At 40.7% G+C, this 15,076-nt stretch overlaps 1 protein-coding gene across 1 annotated transcript; it reads right to left on the reverse strand.

The window, feature by feature from the left end:
* Positions 1–6,728: 6,728 nt before the first annotated feature.
* Positions 6,729–8,549, reverse strand: LOC113750423. Its single transcript, XM_027294398.1, has one exon. It carries the CDS (start codon positions 8,547–8,549, stop codon positions 6,729–6,731), a length of 1,821 nt encoding a protein of 606 aa, XP_027150199.1.
* Positions 8,550–15,076: the final 6,527 nt, after the last annotated feature.

Below are 15,076 nucleotides of genomic sequence, written 5' to 3' on the forward strand. Positions count from 1 at the left end.
TCGTCACACAATAAAATGATGTTACCATATGCTTGCTAATATATCACATCGTCACCACTGAAACTAAATCTAATGCAAAAATCAAAAGGTCTTTACGCGGGTTGTAATGGGATTTAGGCACAAGAAGGATCAAATAGGTAATTTAGGCTCATTATGTCCAAGAGAATGCCACTGATCCACTGCATGAATTCCAATTTTCTTCTTCATTCCACTGATCTTTCTAAAGCATACCCATAAATTTCCCAACAATAGCAAGTGCAAGTGCAACCAAGGCCTTCACCCAATTATCTCAACAAAACACATATGGACAAATGCACTCTTTTTTTTTCTTCTTTTTTGTTTCTTTTTTTCTCTTTTTTTTTTGGGTTGGAAGGCGTGGGCACGCCTTGTAACCCATAGTTTTCTTCTCTCTCTCTTTTTTTTTTTTTTGAAGATACGCACAACTACATATAAACATACTTGCTAACTTCAATTGTCTCCTTTCAATCCAATTTGAAATCATCATGCATTGAAATCAAGGCGTTCCTTTGACACTGGGTGGAAAAAAAGAGGGTTTGAACACGAAAGGTTTAGGGGTGCCAACATGGGTTTGTAAACAAAGAAAAAGTCTAGGCTCAACAATGGTCAACTAGGGGAGATCGGAATAGGGTTGGTCTTTAGAAAGCTAAAAATGGCGAACCTAAGTGCCCTTATCCTTTTAATGCATCAAACTCAGAGATATGATTTTGGCATGCACAATAAAGCAAGTTCTAGAACAATCAAATTAAGTGTGATATCACTCAAAGAAAGAAAATCGAGCACTTATCAATACAGAGTTCAATAGCTCAATAGCTCACAACAGGGTATCAACAGTCAAATCTTGCAAATTTCCTCATTTAATTCCATTAACCAGAAAATAAGACATTTATCCACATAATAACACTGCTCATGCTTGTAGAGTAATTGCAATCATCATCATAGTATAAAGTTCTAGACACTATCAACTGAATCCACACCTATTCTTTTTGTTTTCATTTTTTTGATTTTTTTTTAAATATCAAACCTAAAGAGTTAAAACTATCTACCAAACCTAAAAAGGCCAAAGCTAAACTACTCCCCCCATACCAGAATTTTACATTGTCCTCAATGGAGCAAGGAAAAAGAAAAGATAACAAGAAAGGGACAGGGGCTTCCCTAAGGGCCGCGAAGGCACGAGAGGACTGTGGAGGAGGAGGAGGGTGAGGAGACTGAAACCAATGTGGGCGTAGAAGGCGGCTTGATTCTCCGTCTGGATACGGGTAAAAACCTGCAGGGCTGTGAGACGACCATCTAAGTACTTTACCCGGGCACCCAAATCAGTAACTGAATCCTGAAAGTGACGAAACTGGGTGTCCCAAGACAACGGAGCAGCGGAGGAGGAAGGACCAGATTGGGCTTCCTCTGGCGCTGTGGAAGGAACTCGTGGCTAGAAAATATCTTCCCTAGGAGATGTGAACTGATAAGCATCCCCCACTTTGCGAATGACCCCCATCCGCTCAAGGCTGCGCAGGTCCAAAGGTTCAAGCTCGCGAGCCAAAGTAAGCTTATGCTCCTTATCGAGATCAAGGACTCCTAAGCGGATGGCCAAATAAGTGATGAGTAAGCCCATAATCAAGGGCTTATGACGCTTACTAAGGACGGACTGTAATTGAGAGGCCATCCAGCAACCAAAATTTACCTGAACCTGATTACACATACACCAGAGGAAATAGAACTCCGCCTTGGCAAGAGTGCCGGAAGAATCCTTCTGACCCGAGAATTTATATGCCAGAAACCGGTGAATGACCTTCAGCACTGAATCCTTAAGATATGAGGCCTTTGACTGACTCGGGTCGTAGGTTTGCCTGTCAGTAGACCACTCCCGCCAGATCTCAATGTAATTAGTGGCGAAGGGTCGGGTGTAGTCGCACGCGCTGTTGATATAGGCGCTGGAGGCGATGGTGTTCTCACTCACAAATCCCAACAACAAATTGAATTCGTTGATAGAATGGGTCTGTGGGATGCCTCTCAACCGATACGTGATAACCTCCGGTGAATCCAAGGCGAGATCAGTGGACCTCTTAAACTCGAAGGTGGCGTAGAACTCATAGCAGAGCTCCTCATACGCCGGGCAGTCAATAACCAGAAACTTACTCCACCCTATGGCAGTAAACAACTGCTCCACCTCCCGAACAATATTCAACTGGTCTAGAGTTGGAGGATGGAAGCACTTGCAAGGGGCGAACGGCCGGATCACTAATGAGTTCATGCGCTGCTGTTGCTCCAGAATGAGGTCCTTCAGATGTTCCCCCCACACTCCAGGAGACAAAGTACTCCTGGACAGTCCCAAACGAGACCTAGTAGGAGGTTGGACCGGGACCTGCCTCTTACGAGGATTGGAGCTCGATGCCCCAGATGTAGCAGCCTTTTTTGGAGCCATGGGAGGTAAATTTGACAATTCCAAAGGCACCAATGGACAAAGAAATACCAAAATGGAGACAGGGGACCAAAAATAGACTACCCACAGTCAACTACTAACAAATAACGGGCGATTGGACAAAACGATGGCCCACTTGCATCACTTGGGTAAATAAGAGCGAAGACAGGTAGACGCAAAACCTCCAAATTGCAATTAACAAGCAAGTATAAACAACCCAACACCAAGTAACGTGTATCAAATGCTAGGCATAAGTAACGAAAAGTAGACCCGAGGCCCCCCTAATTTCAATCAATAGTCAAATGGTGTCCAAGAATAGTAATAAAGAAGCCAACCCAATAGCAAGTGGAAATCCAGCAAGGAGAAGTCCAGATCTGAGTCACAAAAGCAACAAGAGTGAAATAGAGGTACCACGTAGCAATGCCGTAGTGGAGACGCACGGCGAACGTGTACGAGGGTGCGGGGGCTGGCGTCGAAGCACAGCCAGGGCGGTGCACGGTGTCGGCGCGATCTGGATGACGAGGGCGCGAGTCGGGGGAACGGCGTGCGCGTGAGCGGCTGCCGAAGGCGCGTGGGTCGCAGCGGCTGGCGTCAGAGTGCGGTGGGCGAGCAGGTGTCGCGTGGAGGAGGGCGGCACGCCGAGCGAAAACGAAAGAGAGAGAGTGGAAGAGGGGCGGCCAGTAGCGGTGGGAGCCGTGGGCGGCGCGATATGGATGTGTGGCGCGGCAGGCATGGCGGCTGTTGCAGAGAAAGGCAGCGGTGGCGTGCTGCGGCTGAAGTTGAGTGGTGGCGGTTTCGGAGACTGGGTCAAGGTCTGGGGTAGACTGAGGAAGACCACAAGGAATGAAAGAAAAAGACAAGAAAAGAAAACGAAAGTTAAAGAAGTAGGGACTAATGGTTGTGCAAGGGTAGTATGGCGTGGGTATGCCTTAGAAGTAGAAGTCTTCTGCCCATGCCATGAAACATTACTATCGCCACCAGCTGTGCGGCGTGGGCATGTCTTGTAACCGCAAGTCAAGTGAGCACCGATGGCTTCAGAACTCGTCGCCTGGCGCCTCCCTTCAGAGCGTGGGCACGCCTTGAAAGCGTAAGTCTTCTGTTCACCAACTTGTATAACTGTCTGCGTATGGGTAATACAAGGCGCGGGTACTCCGACCCATGGATAGTGTCTTCTGCCCACGAATGTGTGCTCCCCACCTACAAGGAAATAACACCAAACACACCTCGGATCTACAATAAAGATCATGCATCAATAAGAATCCCAACAACTTGATGTAAACACACAAACAAGAAATAAAAACACAAAGAATGATGAAAAGATGAAACTTCTTGGGTTGTCTCCCAAGCAGCGCCTCTATTTAACGTCTGTGGCCAGACGATGGGGAGGTCAATACTTAATTAGAACTGGGGTCGAGCAGATGAACTTCCTCCACAGTACCAATTTTTGAAATATCCAAAAATGGCTTGAGACGATGGCCATTCACCTTAAAACTCTTGTCAGTCTCTAGACTTCTAATCTCAACAGCACCATTGGGAAACACGTTGACAACAACATACGGTCCAATCCACCGGGACCGCAACTTACCTAGCATGAATTTCAACCGTGAGTTAAATAAATAGAAACACCTTCTGCCTTATAGAGAAATGCTTAGTGCGCACTAATTGATCATGGAAAGACTTTGTGCGCTCTTTGTACAGTCGGGCATTGTCGTAGGCGTCCAAACGGATTTCCTCAAACTCCTGAAATTGGAGTCTCCTTTCCTTCCCATCTCTATCCGTGTTCAAATTGCACTGCTTAACTGCCCAAAATGCCCGATGTTCAATAGCCACAAGTAGATGACACATTTTACCAAAAACCAGCCTATACGGAGACATTCCGATTGGTGTCTTATAAGCTGTGCGGTACGCCCATAGTGCATCATCCAATCGGATGCTCCAATCCTTACGACTTGGGTTGACCGTTTTCTCCAAGATACTCTTGACCTCTCGGTTAGAGACCTCAGCTTGCTCGTTAGTTTGCGGGTGGTAGGCTGTACTAACTCGATGGTGAACTCCATATTTACGCATCAATGCTTCAATGGTGCGATTACAGAAGTGAGTTCCCTGGTCGCTGATGATTGCTCTTGGTACACCATACCTACTAAAAATATGGGATTTAAGAAACTCTGCAACACCTCGTGAATCATTAGTCCGGGTAGCCTTTGCTTTCACCCATTTTAACACATAATCGACAGCTAAAAGGATATAAAGACAACCAAAAGAACTAGGAAACAGTCCCATGAAATCCATACCCCAGACATCAAAAATTTCACAGAATAACATAGGAACCTGGGGCATTTCATCCCGGTGAGATAAACTCCCGAACTTTTGGCAGTTTTCACATCTTTTACAAAATACGTAAGCATCACGAAACAAAGTTTGCCAATAAAAGCCATAGTCAAGTATTTTCCTAGCAGTTCTCTTAGGGCCAAAGTGCCCCCCACAAGCATAACTATGGCAATGAGTGAGTATAGAGGGAATTTCCTCTTGTGAAACACATCGCCGAATAATTTGGTCGGAGCCTATTTTTCATAAATAGGGCTCATCCCAAATAGAATTTCGGGAATTTGGACAATTATCCTTCGTTACTCTGCTCCATACCATTGGGAAATTTATGACTGACCAAAAAATTGACAATATCAGCATACCAGGGCTCCTCACCTCTAAGCTGAAACAAATGTTCATCTGGAAATATCTCAGATATGGGCACCCCTTCTTCGTCTCTAATCAATCGACTTAAATGGTCTACCACTGAGTTATCCACCCCCTTCCGATCTTTGATTTCCCAATCAAACTCTTGCAATAGAAACACCCAACGAATAAGCCTTGGTTTGGACTCCTTCTTTGCCAAAAGGTATTTCAAAGCTGCATGGTCAGAGAAAATCATTACTTTGGATCCCAACAAATGATCTAAATTTCTCAAAAGCAAAAACAATTGCTAAAAGCTTCTTTTCAGTGGTGGTGTAGTTATATTGTGCTGACAACAACGTCTTTGAAGCATAGTAGATGACATGACTACACTTCCCACTTCTCTGAGCGAGTACAGCTCCCACCGCATATTGACTGGCGTCACACATAAGCTCGAAAGGCAAGCTCTAGTCGGGAGGTTGAATGATTGGTGTTGTGGTCAACATACTCTTTAGTGTATCAAAAGACAATCTACAAGTTTCTCCAAAATCAAATGCTACTTCCTTTTGAAGTAATTGAAACAGTGATTGTGTAATTCGTGAGAAGTCCTTTATGAAACGTCTATAGAACCCTGCATGACCAAGAAAACTACGAACCTCTTTGGCATTAGTAGGGTACGGCAAGCTAGTAATCAAATCAATTATCGCCTTATCGACCTCAATACCCCTAGATGAAACAACATGGTCCAAAACAATACCCTCTTTGACCATAAAATGACACTTTTCGTAATTAAGGACCAAATTTGTCTCAATGCACCGCTGTAAAACTTTTGTCAAATGATGCAAGCATTGATCAAAAGAATCACCATAAACTGTGAAATCATCCATGAATATTTCGATGCAATTTTCAATCATGTCAGAAAAAATACTCATCATGCACTTTTGAAAGATCCCTGGAGCATTACACAACCCAAAAAGCAAACGACGGTAGGCAAAAGTGCCAAAAGGGCAAATGAAAGTAGTTTTGTGTTGGTCCTCTTGGGCAACCGTGATCTGATAGTACCCAAAGTAGCCATCTAGAAAACAAAAGAACACTTACCTGCCAACCTCTCAAGCATCTCATCTATGAATGGTAATGGGAAGTGATTTTTCCTTGTTGCCGCATTCAACTTTCTAAAGTCGATACACATTCTCCATCCATTTTGGAGTCTCATTGGCACCAACTCATTCTTCTCATTCCTCACAAGGGTGATGCCGGTCTTCTTAGGGACGACATGAACTGGGCTTACCCATTCACTATCGGAGATAGGAAAAATTATTCCTAACTCTAAGAGTTTGAGAATCTCCTTCGTCACTACCTCCTTCATGGCCGGGTTGAGCTTTCTCTGTCGTTCCCTCACTGGTTTTGCCTCTGGTTCAAGGAGAATATGATGCATACACATGGATGGATTGATACCTTTAATATCGGCCAACATCCAACCGATCGCTGATTTATACTCCCGCAAAACCCTTAGGAGTTTTTCCTCTTGTAACGCCATCAAATCATTTGTGATGATAACTGGCAGGGTGTCTTGATCTCCAAGGTAGGCATACTTCAAATGCTTCGGCAACTCCTTCAATTTCAACTCTCATGCGTGCTCCATAGAAGGTAAAATTCTTTCATTAGAAGTAGGCAATAGTAGGAAAGAGTCTACTGACCCGTCGGAAAATGCGGGAAGCGAGTGCAGTGACATAATGGCTTCTATAGTGTCCTCCTTATCCTCACTTTCCACGTCTGCATTCGTCTTGCTTTGTTGTAGCACGAATTCCAGCTTGTCCTCCATAAAATTCTGCTCAATGTGATCTTGGACAATGGAATTAGTAATACCAACATAGTTAACAGACTCAGTGTCATCCGGGTATTTCATTGCATCAAAAATATTAAATGTAATCATTTCCCCGTCAAACTCTACAGACAGCGTACCTTCATGCACATCTATTTTGGTTCTAGTAGTACTCATGAATGGTCTCCCCAGAATGAGTACGGCCGAGTTAACTGAGTTATCATCATTCATGTCAACGATGTAAAAATCAGCAGGGAAGATAAACTCATTAACTTTTACTAAGACATCCTTAACTACACCTTCGGGGTAGACATTGGACCTGTCTGCTAGTTGAATCACCACTCTTGTATCTTTTAGAAGTCCTAAGTTCAAAACTTTAAATATAGATAAGGGCATAACGTTAATAGATGCACCTAGGTCAAGCATACCCTTCTCTATCCTTTTTTTGCCTATGATACATGGTACAGTGAACATACCTGGATCTTTGCACTTTTGTGGCAACTTCTTTTGGAGGACCGCCGACACGTTCTCACCTACCCTTACTTTGTCTTGGAGGTTCAACTTGTTCCGGTTAGTGTACAACCCTTTCAGAAACCTTGCATACTTCGGCAATTGCTTAATTGCCTCTAACAGTGGGATGTTGATTTTCACTTTCCGGAAGGTGTCCAAAATCTCCTTCTCCGACTCCTCTTTCTTCACCTTAGCGAACCTGCCAAGAAAAGGAGGGTTTATGTCAAAAGTCTTAGGAATGGGCGGCGGGGTGTTTACCTCCTCTTTCGTAGGTTTCTTGGGCACTTGTCCATCTCCATCTCTGGTTGCCTCCGATTGGGAGGATTGCACCTCCTTCCCACTTCGTAAAAGCATTGCACTTGCATTCTCTTTCGGATTGGGGATTACTTGAGACGGTAGCTTCTCTTTACCATTTTTGAAGCTGCTCAATGAGGATGCCAATTGTGACATTTGTGCCTCCAAGATCCTAATGCTTGCGCGTGTCTCTTGTTGAAACCTCTGGTGATCTTGTTGCATTCTGTGTTGGTCCTGCTGAAATTTTTGTTGCTCCTGTTGAAATCTCTGTTGGTCCTGCCTCATTTGACAAGTGCTGTCAGCTTGTAATTTAACCATGTCTTCCAAGGACATACCCGAATCAGATGTGGGTGGTTGTTGAACAGGTTGTCTTTGCTGGAATGGTTGTTGAAAACCTGAAGGTTTCGGAGCATAGCTGAAATTGGGGTGGTTCCGCCACCCTGGGTTGTATGTGGGCGCATAGGGGTCATTTCTCCTTTGAGAAGATCCAGACATGCTCCCCATGGCACTAGCTTGCTCGTATGGGTCATCTTGAAGGGTCGGGCACATGTCGGTCACATGTTCGGACGCAGCACATATCCCACATACTTTCACTGCCTGTACTTGCCCTACCGTCATCTGACGAACCAGAGCCGTAAGTTCAGTCAACTTATTTGCCAAGTCAGAATGATTCACCTCGTTGACTCTCCTAGTCATGCCCTCAGATCGGACCCCTAATTGTTGAGAATTTTCAGCCATGTTCGATATCAGTAGTTTCGCTTCGTCTGTCATCTTGTTCACTAGAGCTCCTCCACTAGCTGCATCGATCATGCTCCTATCCATGGGTAGGAGCCCCTCGTAGAAATATTGGATCAACAGTTGGTCAGAAATTTGATGGTGTAGGCAACTGGCACACAATTATTTGAACCGCTCCCAATATTCGTAAAGAGTCTCTCCATTTGCTTGCCTCACTCCACATATCTCCTTCCTGATGTTGGCGGCCCTGGAAGCTGGGAAGAATTTCTCCAAAAATTGTCGTTTTAATGCTTCCCATGTAGTGATGGACCCCGATGACAGGTAGAATAACCAGTCCTTAGCCTTATCTGCTAAGGAAAATGGGAAGGCACGCAACTTGATTTGTTCCTCAGTGACTCCCTGAGGTCTCATGATCGAACACACCACATGAAATTCCTTCAAGTGCTTGTGTGGGTCCTCACCTGCAATACCACAAAAGGTAGGTAATAAGTGAATTAAATCAGATTTTAGCTCAAAAGCCTCCTCTTTGTCAATGTAAGTGATGCACAGAGGCTGTTGGTTAACATTAAGGGTCGCAAGCTCCCTCAAGGTTCTTTGGGCTGCCATTGTTTCGTTGGATCCAAGCAAATTTGTTTCCAGTTGGACTGGTGAATCACCAAAGTGAAAGTTTTGCTCAAATTCAGATGGTTGTGCCGTTGAGGCTTGTTGCTTTTGCAACTTCGTCTCCTTTGTCAACCTCCTGGCGGTTTTCTCGATCTTTAGGTCAAACTCAAGTCTTCTTGTATGGGAAGATCGAGGCATAAAACAAGGCTACACTAGCCTGTGCAATAAATCACTTCAAGAACCAACTCCCCGGCAACTGCGGCAACGGCGCCAAAAATTTGGTGGCTGTCAAACTACCAAAAATAAAATTTATATTAGACCTACTACCAAAACTGAATAAGTATAGCGGTGAGTAGGGTCGTCTCCTCAGGGAACTGGTAAATTTATCACACACAGATAATTGGGGGATTTTTGGAAGAGAAGTAAAAGAAACAAATTAAAGATGTAAGGTCACTAACTAAACAATTGCAAGAAGTGCAATAACTGAAGAATGGAATAAACAATTAATTGACACAACCTAGTCAAGGAGATAATCTCGGCACCGGTTCACACAATTGATCATAGATACCAGGGATAATTCATACGTTCACAAATAAATTGGTTCTAATAATTTAGCAACCGCCAAACTCCCAATCTCTCCTTAATTATATGGTAGTCCAGAGACGCTCGTAAACTACCTTCTTGTAAAATAGATAACCCCAGAGACGCTCGAAGGATTTAATCTAATTACAGCTTTAGGAATTAGAGAGACCCAATTCTAGTTAACAAACACACATGCGGGTTCATTTAAACTAGATTAATTATTCCTACGACCTAGATTAGACTGCTTGCGATGCAATGAAATTGGTACCGTTGCCACTAATTTAAGACATTCAAGTGATATGCACCCCTGTCCTAATTGGCGGTATATTATTTAGACAACTGAACAACTGGCCACATTAATTCAATATATCTAAATAATAACAAGCAATTCAAACAAAGAATAATTAAATACCCACAAACGTAGAACTTAGAATAATAAAAATGATCTCACAATTGTTTGTGTTCCGACCCTTGATTACTCCTCAACTAGATAAAAGAACTAGCCTGATCTCATGCTATTCACACGATTCGCAGTTTCCATGGAGTTTCGTTAATTGAAGAAGGAGTAAAAGTTTTGGCCGCCAACTTACAACTTGTGTTCAAAAGTAGGAAGAAAAAACAAAGAGAAAAATCCAAGACAGATGATAAGATCCCTAGTCTATTGCAGTCCTCCTATTTGTAGTGTTTCCGCCATCCTTTTTGCTAGCCGAAATAAGAGGTTGTTTCTCAAACGAATTGTTTCCTTAATTCCCTCATTGGATTGTTGCCAAAAGTCCTCTTTGGAAAAGCTTCCTGATCCCACGTAGCTACAGTCACCTTCCAAGAATTGCTGCAGCCTCCAGGAAGTAGGGTCGCATACTCCGTCTTTTTCACGCAGCTCTGCGTGGGCACGCCAGACAAGGCCTGGTCACCACTCTCCTGCAAACAACACAAATACCACATTTGGGCAGAAATCCAGTGTTTTGCACACTAAGTGACCAAAATTAAGACCAAATAACAACGTCTAAAATGTACAATTATCTCCCTATCACTTTTACATTGAGGACAATGTAATATTTAGGTATGGGGGGAGTAGTATATTGAAAAAATGAAAATATAGGCATTTTTGTTGGAATTTTTTGTTTGATTTTTTGTTGAATTTTATTCAATTTTTGCCTATCTTTATGCATACTTGTGGTTGTTCCTGATAAACGATGGTTAGACGTCTCAAATTTTTCTATTGCTAAGATTTTATATTCTAAATTGTTAAGTATGACATGGTTAAATCTAAGAGTATTTCTTTGGTGAATATTTGAGATTTTGTGACTTTTGCACTTTTGGGTTAACTTTTCTAAGTATTGTAAATATATGTCTAGCATTTTTTTGTGCAAATTGGTTCAACTATTAATCTTAGTTCTCCATATTTAAAAAATGAAGCGGATTTTTGTGATTTTTAATTTTAATATGGTGCTTATTTATGAACAGTATTTGGCTATACTCCACTAGTAACGTTGTCTAGTAACCGGAGATTTTCACCACAAGTGTCGATTTTCGCATCAAAAAGCGACGATAACTATGAGTATATGATCCTTTAACGATAAAAGTTGAGTAATTGGGCTCCTTTATTTGGCAGATGTCGGAGTTCATGTCAAAAGGCTTGCATGGCTAAGGACTAAGATTTTTTCCCTAAAAAAAAGAGAAGAAAAAAATGAGAGCTCAAGTATGGGGATATTTTTTAAAAAATGAACTAATAATGAAAAATGTGGAAGTGTTTGAATGAATTATTAGTCTGCTGATCCATGAGTTTAATGTTGAGATTTTGCTTAATAGTTGAACCGTTTGCTGGCGAATGTTACTTGAATATTTTATATTCTTAGATTAGTTAATCATAAATTGGAAGAGTCTTTGATCTTGAAAGCTAACTGGAGAGATATTTCTTACAAATTATCACTAATACTTGACATGTGTTTTAATTGTATCTTGGCAATAGAAGATTTGAACAATAGCCATTGTTTGAATTTGATTGCTTGTTTTGTTGTTCTCATTCTTGAGGACAAGCATGGTTTAGGTGTAGGGGAAATTGATAGGTTGCATTTTTGTCATTAATTTTATGGTTATTTCCCTCTTTTATTTTACCAAATATTGCGTTAATTAGTGGATTTTACTTATATTTGGTAATTGTGTTGATTGTAGGGATTTGGAGCGAAAAAGAGTTAAGAACATGAATTTTAATTAATTTATGTGCAATTCGGCATGGGCGTGTCAAGGTCCACTTTGTATGTCCGGAAACTCGGGATTTGGCACGTGATTTTCAACCTTGAATTGGAGTTGGTTTGAAATCATGGAAGTCAGGCTTTACGCCACAAAACTAGTCTCATATTCCTATTAGGACACTAGTATAGTTAGTCATCTTGACTTTTTCAGACAATCTTTTTATCTAGTAGAAAGTTTATTTTATTTAGGAATCTACAAAATAGGAGTGATTGGCTAGTTTCTTGGGTGATTAGTACTTCCGAAAAGGCAACAATTGCCATGACTATTCTGGGGCCAATTGGAACTTACTTTCATTTGGGTAGTAGTAGTTTAGTAGTAGTAGGAGTCTAGTTAGTAGCAATTTTCTTTAGTCGTTTCCTTATTTCTTTGTGAGGGAAGGAACCGTGACTCCTTGGGGAGGACGGCCGCTTGGCCTCTGGATTCTGTTGGCCTTTTCATTAGTTTTTGAGAAAAACTTATGCGATCAAATTCAAGGGAGTCTTGCGGATTTCCCTTGAGGATGTGTAGCTAAATCTCCGTTTTCTAGTCGAAAGTCAATTTGAAAATTCGGTTCCAAACATCTGTGAGATCAAATCATTTTACTTATTTCTTTTATTCATTAGTATTCGTATGTTTTCTGATTTAACTTCTTATGATTGTTTTGTTATTTGAATGTCAATGGCCCGATATTCGAATTAACCTGATAATCTATTGCCAAATTAACCGGTTAAATTCGTAATTGTTTGATTGGTTAATACCAGTGGTCACTAGCGTGATTGGTCCTATGTTAGGAAAACATATGATCTAATTTAAACAAACTCTCGTAGCGTGTTTGTTGATTAGGGTTGGACTTTTCTAATTCTTAATGCAATTGAGGAATTGAATCCTACGGTCGTACCTAGGGTTATTTCTTGGTTAAAGAAATAGTTAACACTCGTACCTTGACTATCGAAAAGTAAGGAAAAGTTGGTTGTCTATCACATGTATGGCAACTATAATCAATCTATTAATGAGTAATTGAATTATCATTGCATCAATGATCAATTGAATGAATCGTGTCTGAAAAGTTGCACATTTGGTTAGAGTCATACTTGTTATTGATTAATTTCTATTTATTTCCGTTAGTAGTTTTATTATTTGGTTAATTAGCTATTTTTTATTTTTCAAAAATCCCCATATTCTGAACTCTAGAAGAAACGAATTATCCCCAATCCCTGTGGATTCGACCCTACTCATCACTATATACAAAATTTGTATTTTTCTTGAGTAGGTAATTATTGTTATACAGGCTCGACAACCTATCAATTTTTATTTAGAACAAATCCATGGATCCTTTCGAGTTGTCTCAAGAAAACTATGCCTCAAGTAAGTCAATGACTTTATTGTCAAGCAGCAACACCTTAGTGAGAACATCCGGAGAAATGGGAGGATTTGATCCAAAGACTGCATTTGCAATAGTATTGACTCGTGGATTTTGGCTGTTGAAACCAGCAAATGCAACAGCATTCATCTTCCCAACATTAAATTGGAAGTGAATCAGACCTTCTTTTTTTTTTGATAAAACATAAGTCAATATTATTAATCATCTAGCTAGAAATCATCCAACACGATTTGCTTGATAAAGTAATCTGCACTAATGGCAAAAAATAATTGAAGATATCACAAATATATTTGATCTGAAAAATTATAAGATTTGACAGAGTTACAGAATATAAAAAATTATACTGTGAATCACAAATTATCAAATCTGATCAATTGAATGAACTGTTCTGTAGATATCTGTGCATATCTATTCACTCATATCTGTGATCTAACTGGTTCAAGTTCAAAGCTGATGTTGAGATCTGACAAGAAAGCCCAAGAAATTTTAGATCTAGGTTTTCCAGCTACCCTTGCTGCGGTATTCTTCCCACTGCTTTTGTAGCTATCCATCTTGTTATTAACCTTGGGCAGAGGCAACACAAGTTCGTCGCCAAAGTAGTCGGCGCAGATAACTTCCACTTCCACGGATGGATGAAACACCGACATTGTAAAACACTTGAGAGACTTTGGTTCAATGGATTGGTCTTCTTCTTCTCCTGCCGCTGCTACTGCTGTGATGAAAAGTACTACTATGTGAAGAAAACTGGGGAAAGAGTACCTTTATATATACATAGAGAGGAGCTACCAAATCCTATGCATATTTGGGGAATGAAATTGGCTTCATGTTTTCTTTTCTTTTGGGGAATGCCAGCGAATTTAGCAAGCGTTGGTTTCTGATGTTTATGCATATTTGGAGAATGAAATCGGCTTCATGTTTTCTTTTCTTTTGGGGAATGCCAGTGAATTTAGCAAGCGTTGGTTTCTGATGTTTCCTAATCTCGCAAAGGCACATCGTTGTTGTTGTGCATGTATAGATCCAATTCTATGGGAACTTGGGACTGGACTTCATTTTTTTCCACCTTGAATTCGGAATGTGGATTTTCCACGCCAAGAAGCCGACAATGGATATATTTGACTTGAGAGCATTTTCTTTTGGAAATACATAATTTTTTACCTAGAGAAGTATCCGAGTCCATGCATGAACCAAAGATAACGCGCATTAGGAAAGTGATTTACGATACCAATTTATTAATGGAATGCTTGAGTAGAATTTTTTTTTTGCCAGTCATCAACTGGGAAGTTCTACATGCTCCTTATTTTAAGTTTTGTATTTTTCAATATTGAATTCTTGTTTACTCTTACTATTGTTATGAACTACTCTATATCTATGGTTAGGATTTTGTGAAGGAGTTTTGATTATTTAGCCAACTTAAATTCTATACCTTTACCTTGGTTTATCTATTTTGATTTAATTACATGTTTGTGTCCAGCCATCATAGATTTGCTCTTAAAATTTGTATTGAATTGAAAAGGTTTATATAGCCGTGCACTAGATAAATAGATATATTTAACCTAATCATGAGAATAGGTCAAGGTTTGTATGATATAATTAAATTATCTAAGATTTTAAAGGGTTTAATTAAATATATATGATCTTGAAAAATACGTGAGATTGAATTAGGCACAATTTATATATATCAAGAGATAATTTAATATACTTTTGGATGATACGCTCTTGGTTTGTCCATAAATTAACTGGATTGTAATTCTAACTCTGGATCAAAAATCTGAACCCCGAATTTTGCCAATTGTTTTCTTACCACTACACTGTTTGG

Source organism: Coffea eugenioides, chromosome 10 (assembly GCF_003713205.1).
Source record: "Coffea eugenioides isolate CCC68of chromosome 10, Ceug_1.0, whole genome shotgun sequence".
In the NCBI taxonomy this organism is placed as follows: domain Eukaryota; kingdom Viridiplantae; phylum Streptophyta; class Magnoliopsida; order Gentianales; family Rubiaceae; genus Coffea; species Coffea eugenioides.

What these genes read in the sequence shown, in the direction of transcription:
- LOC113750423 (XM_027294398.1), bottom strand. Translation starts at nt 8,549, where the DNA reads ATGGATAGGAGCATGATCGATGCAGCTAGTGGAGGAGCTCTAGTGAAC.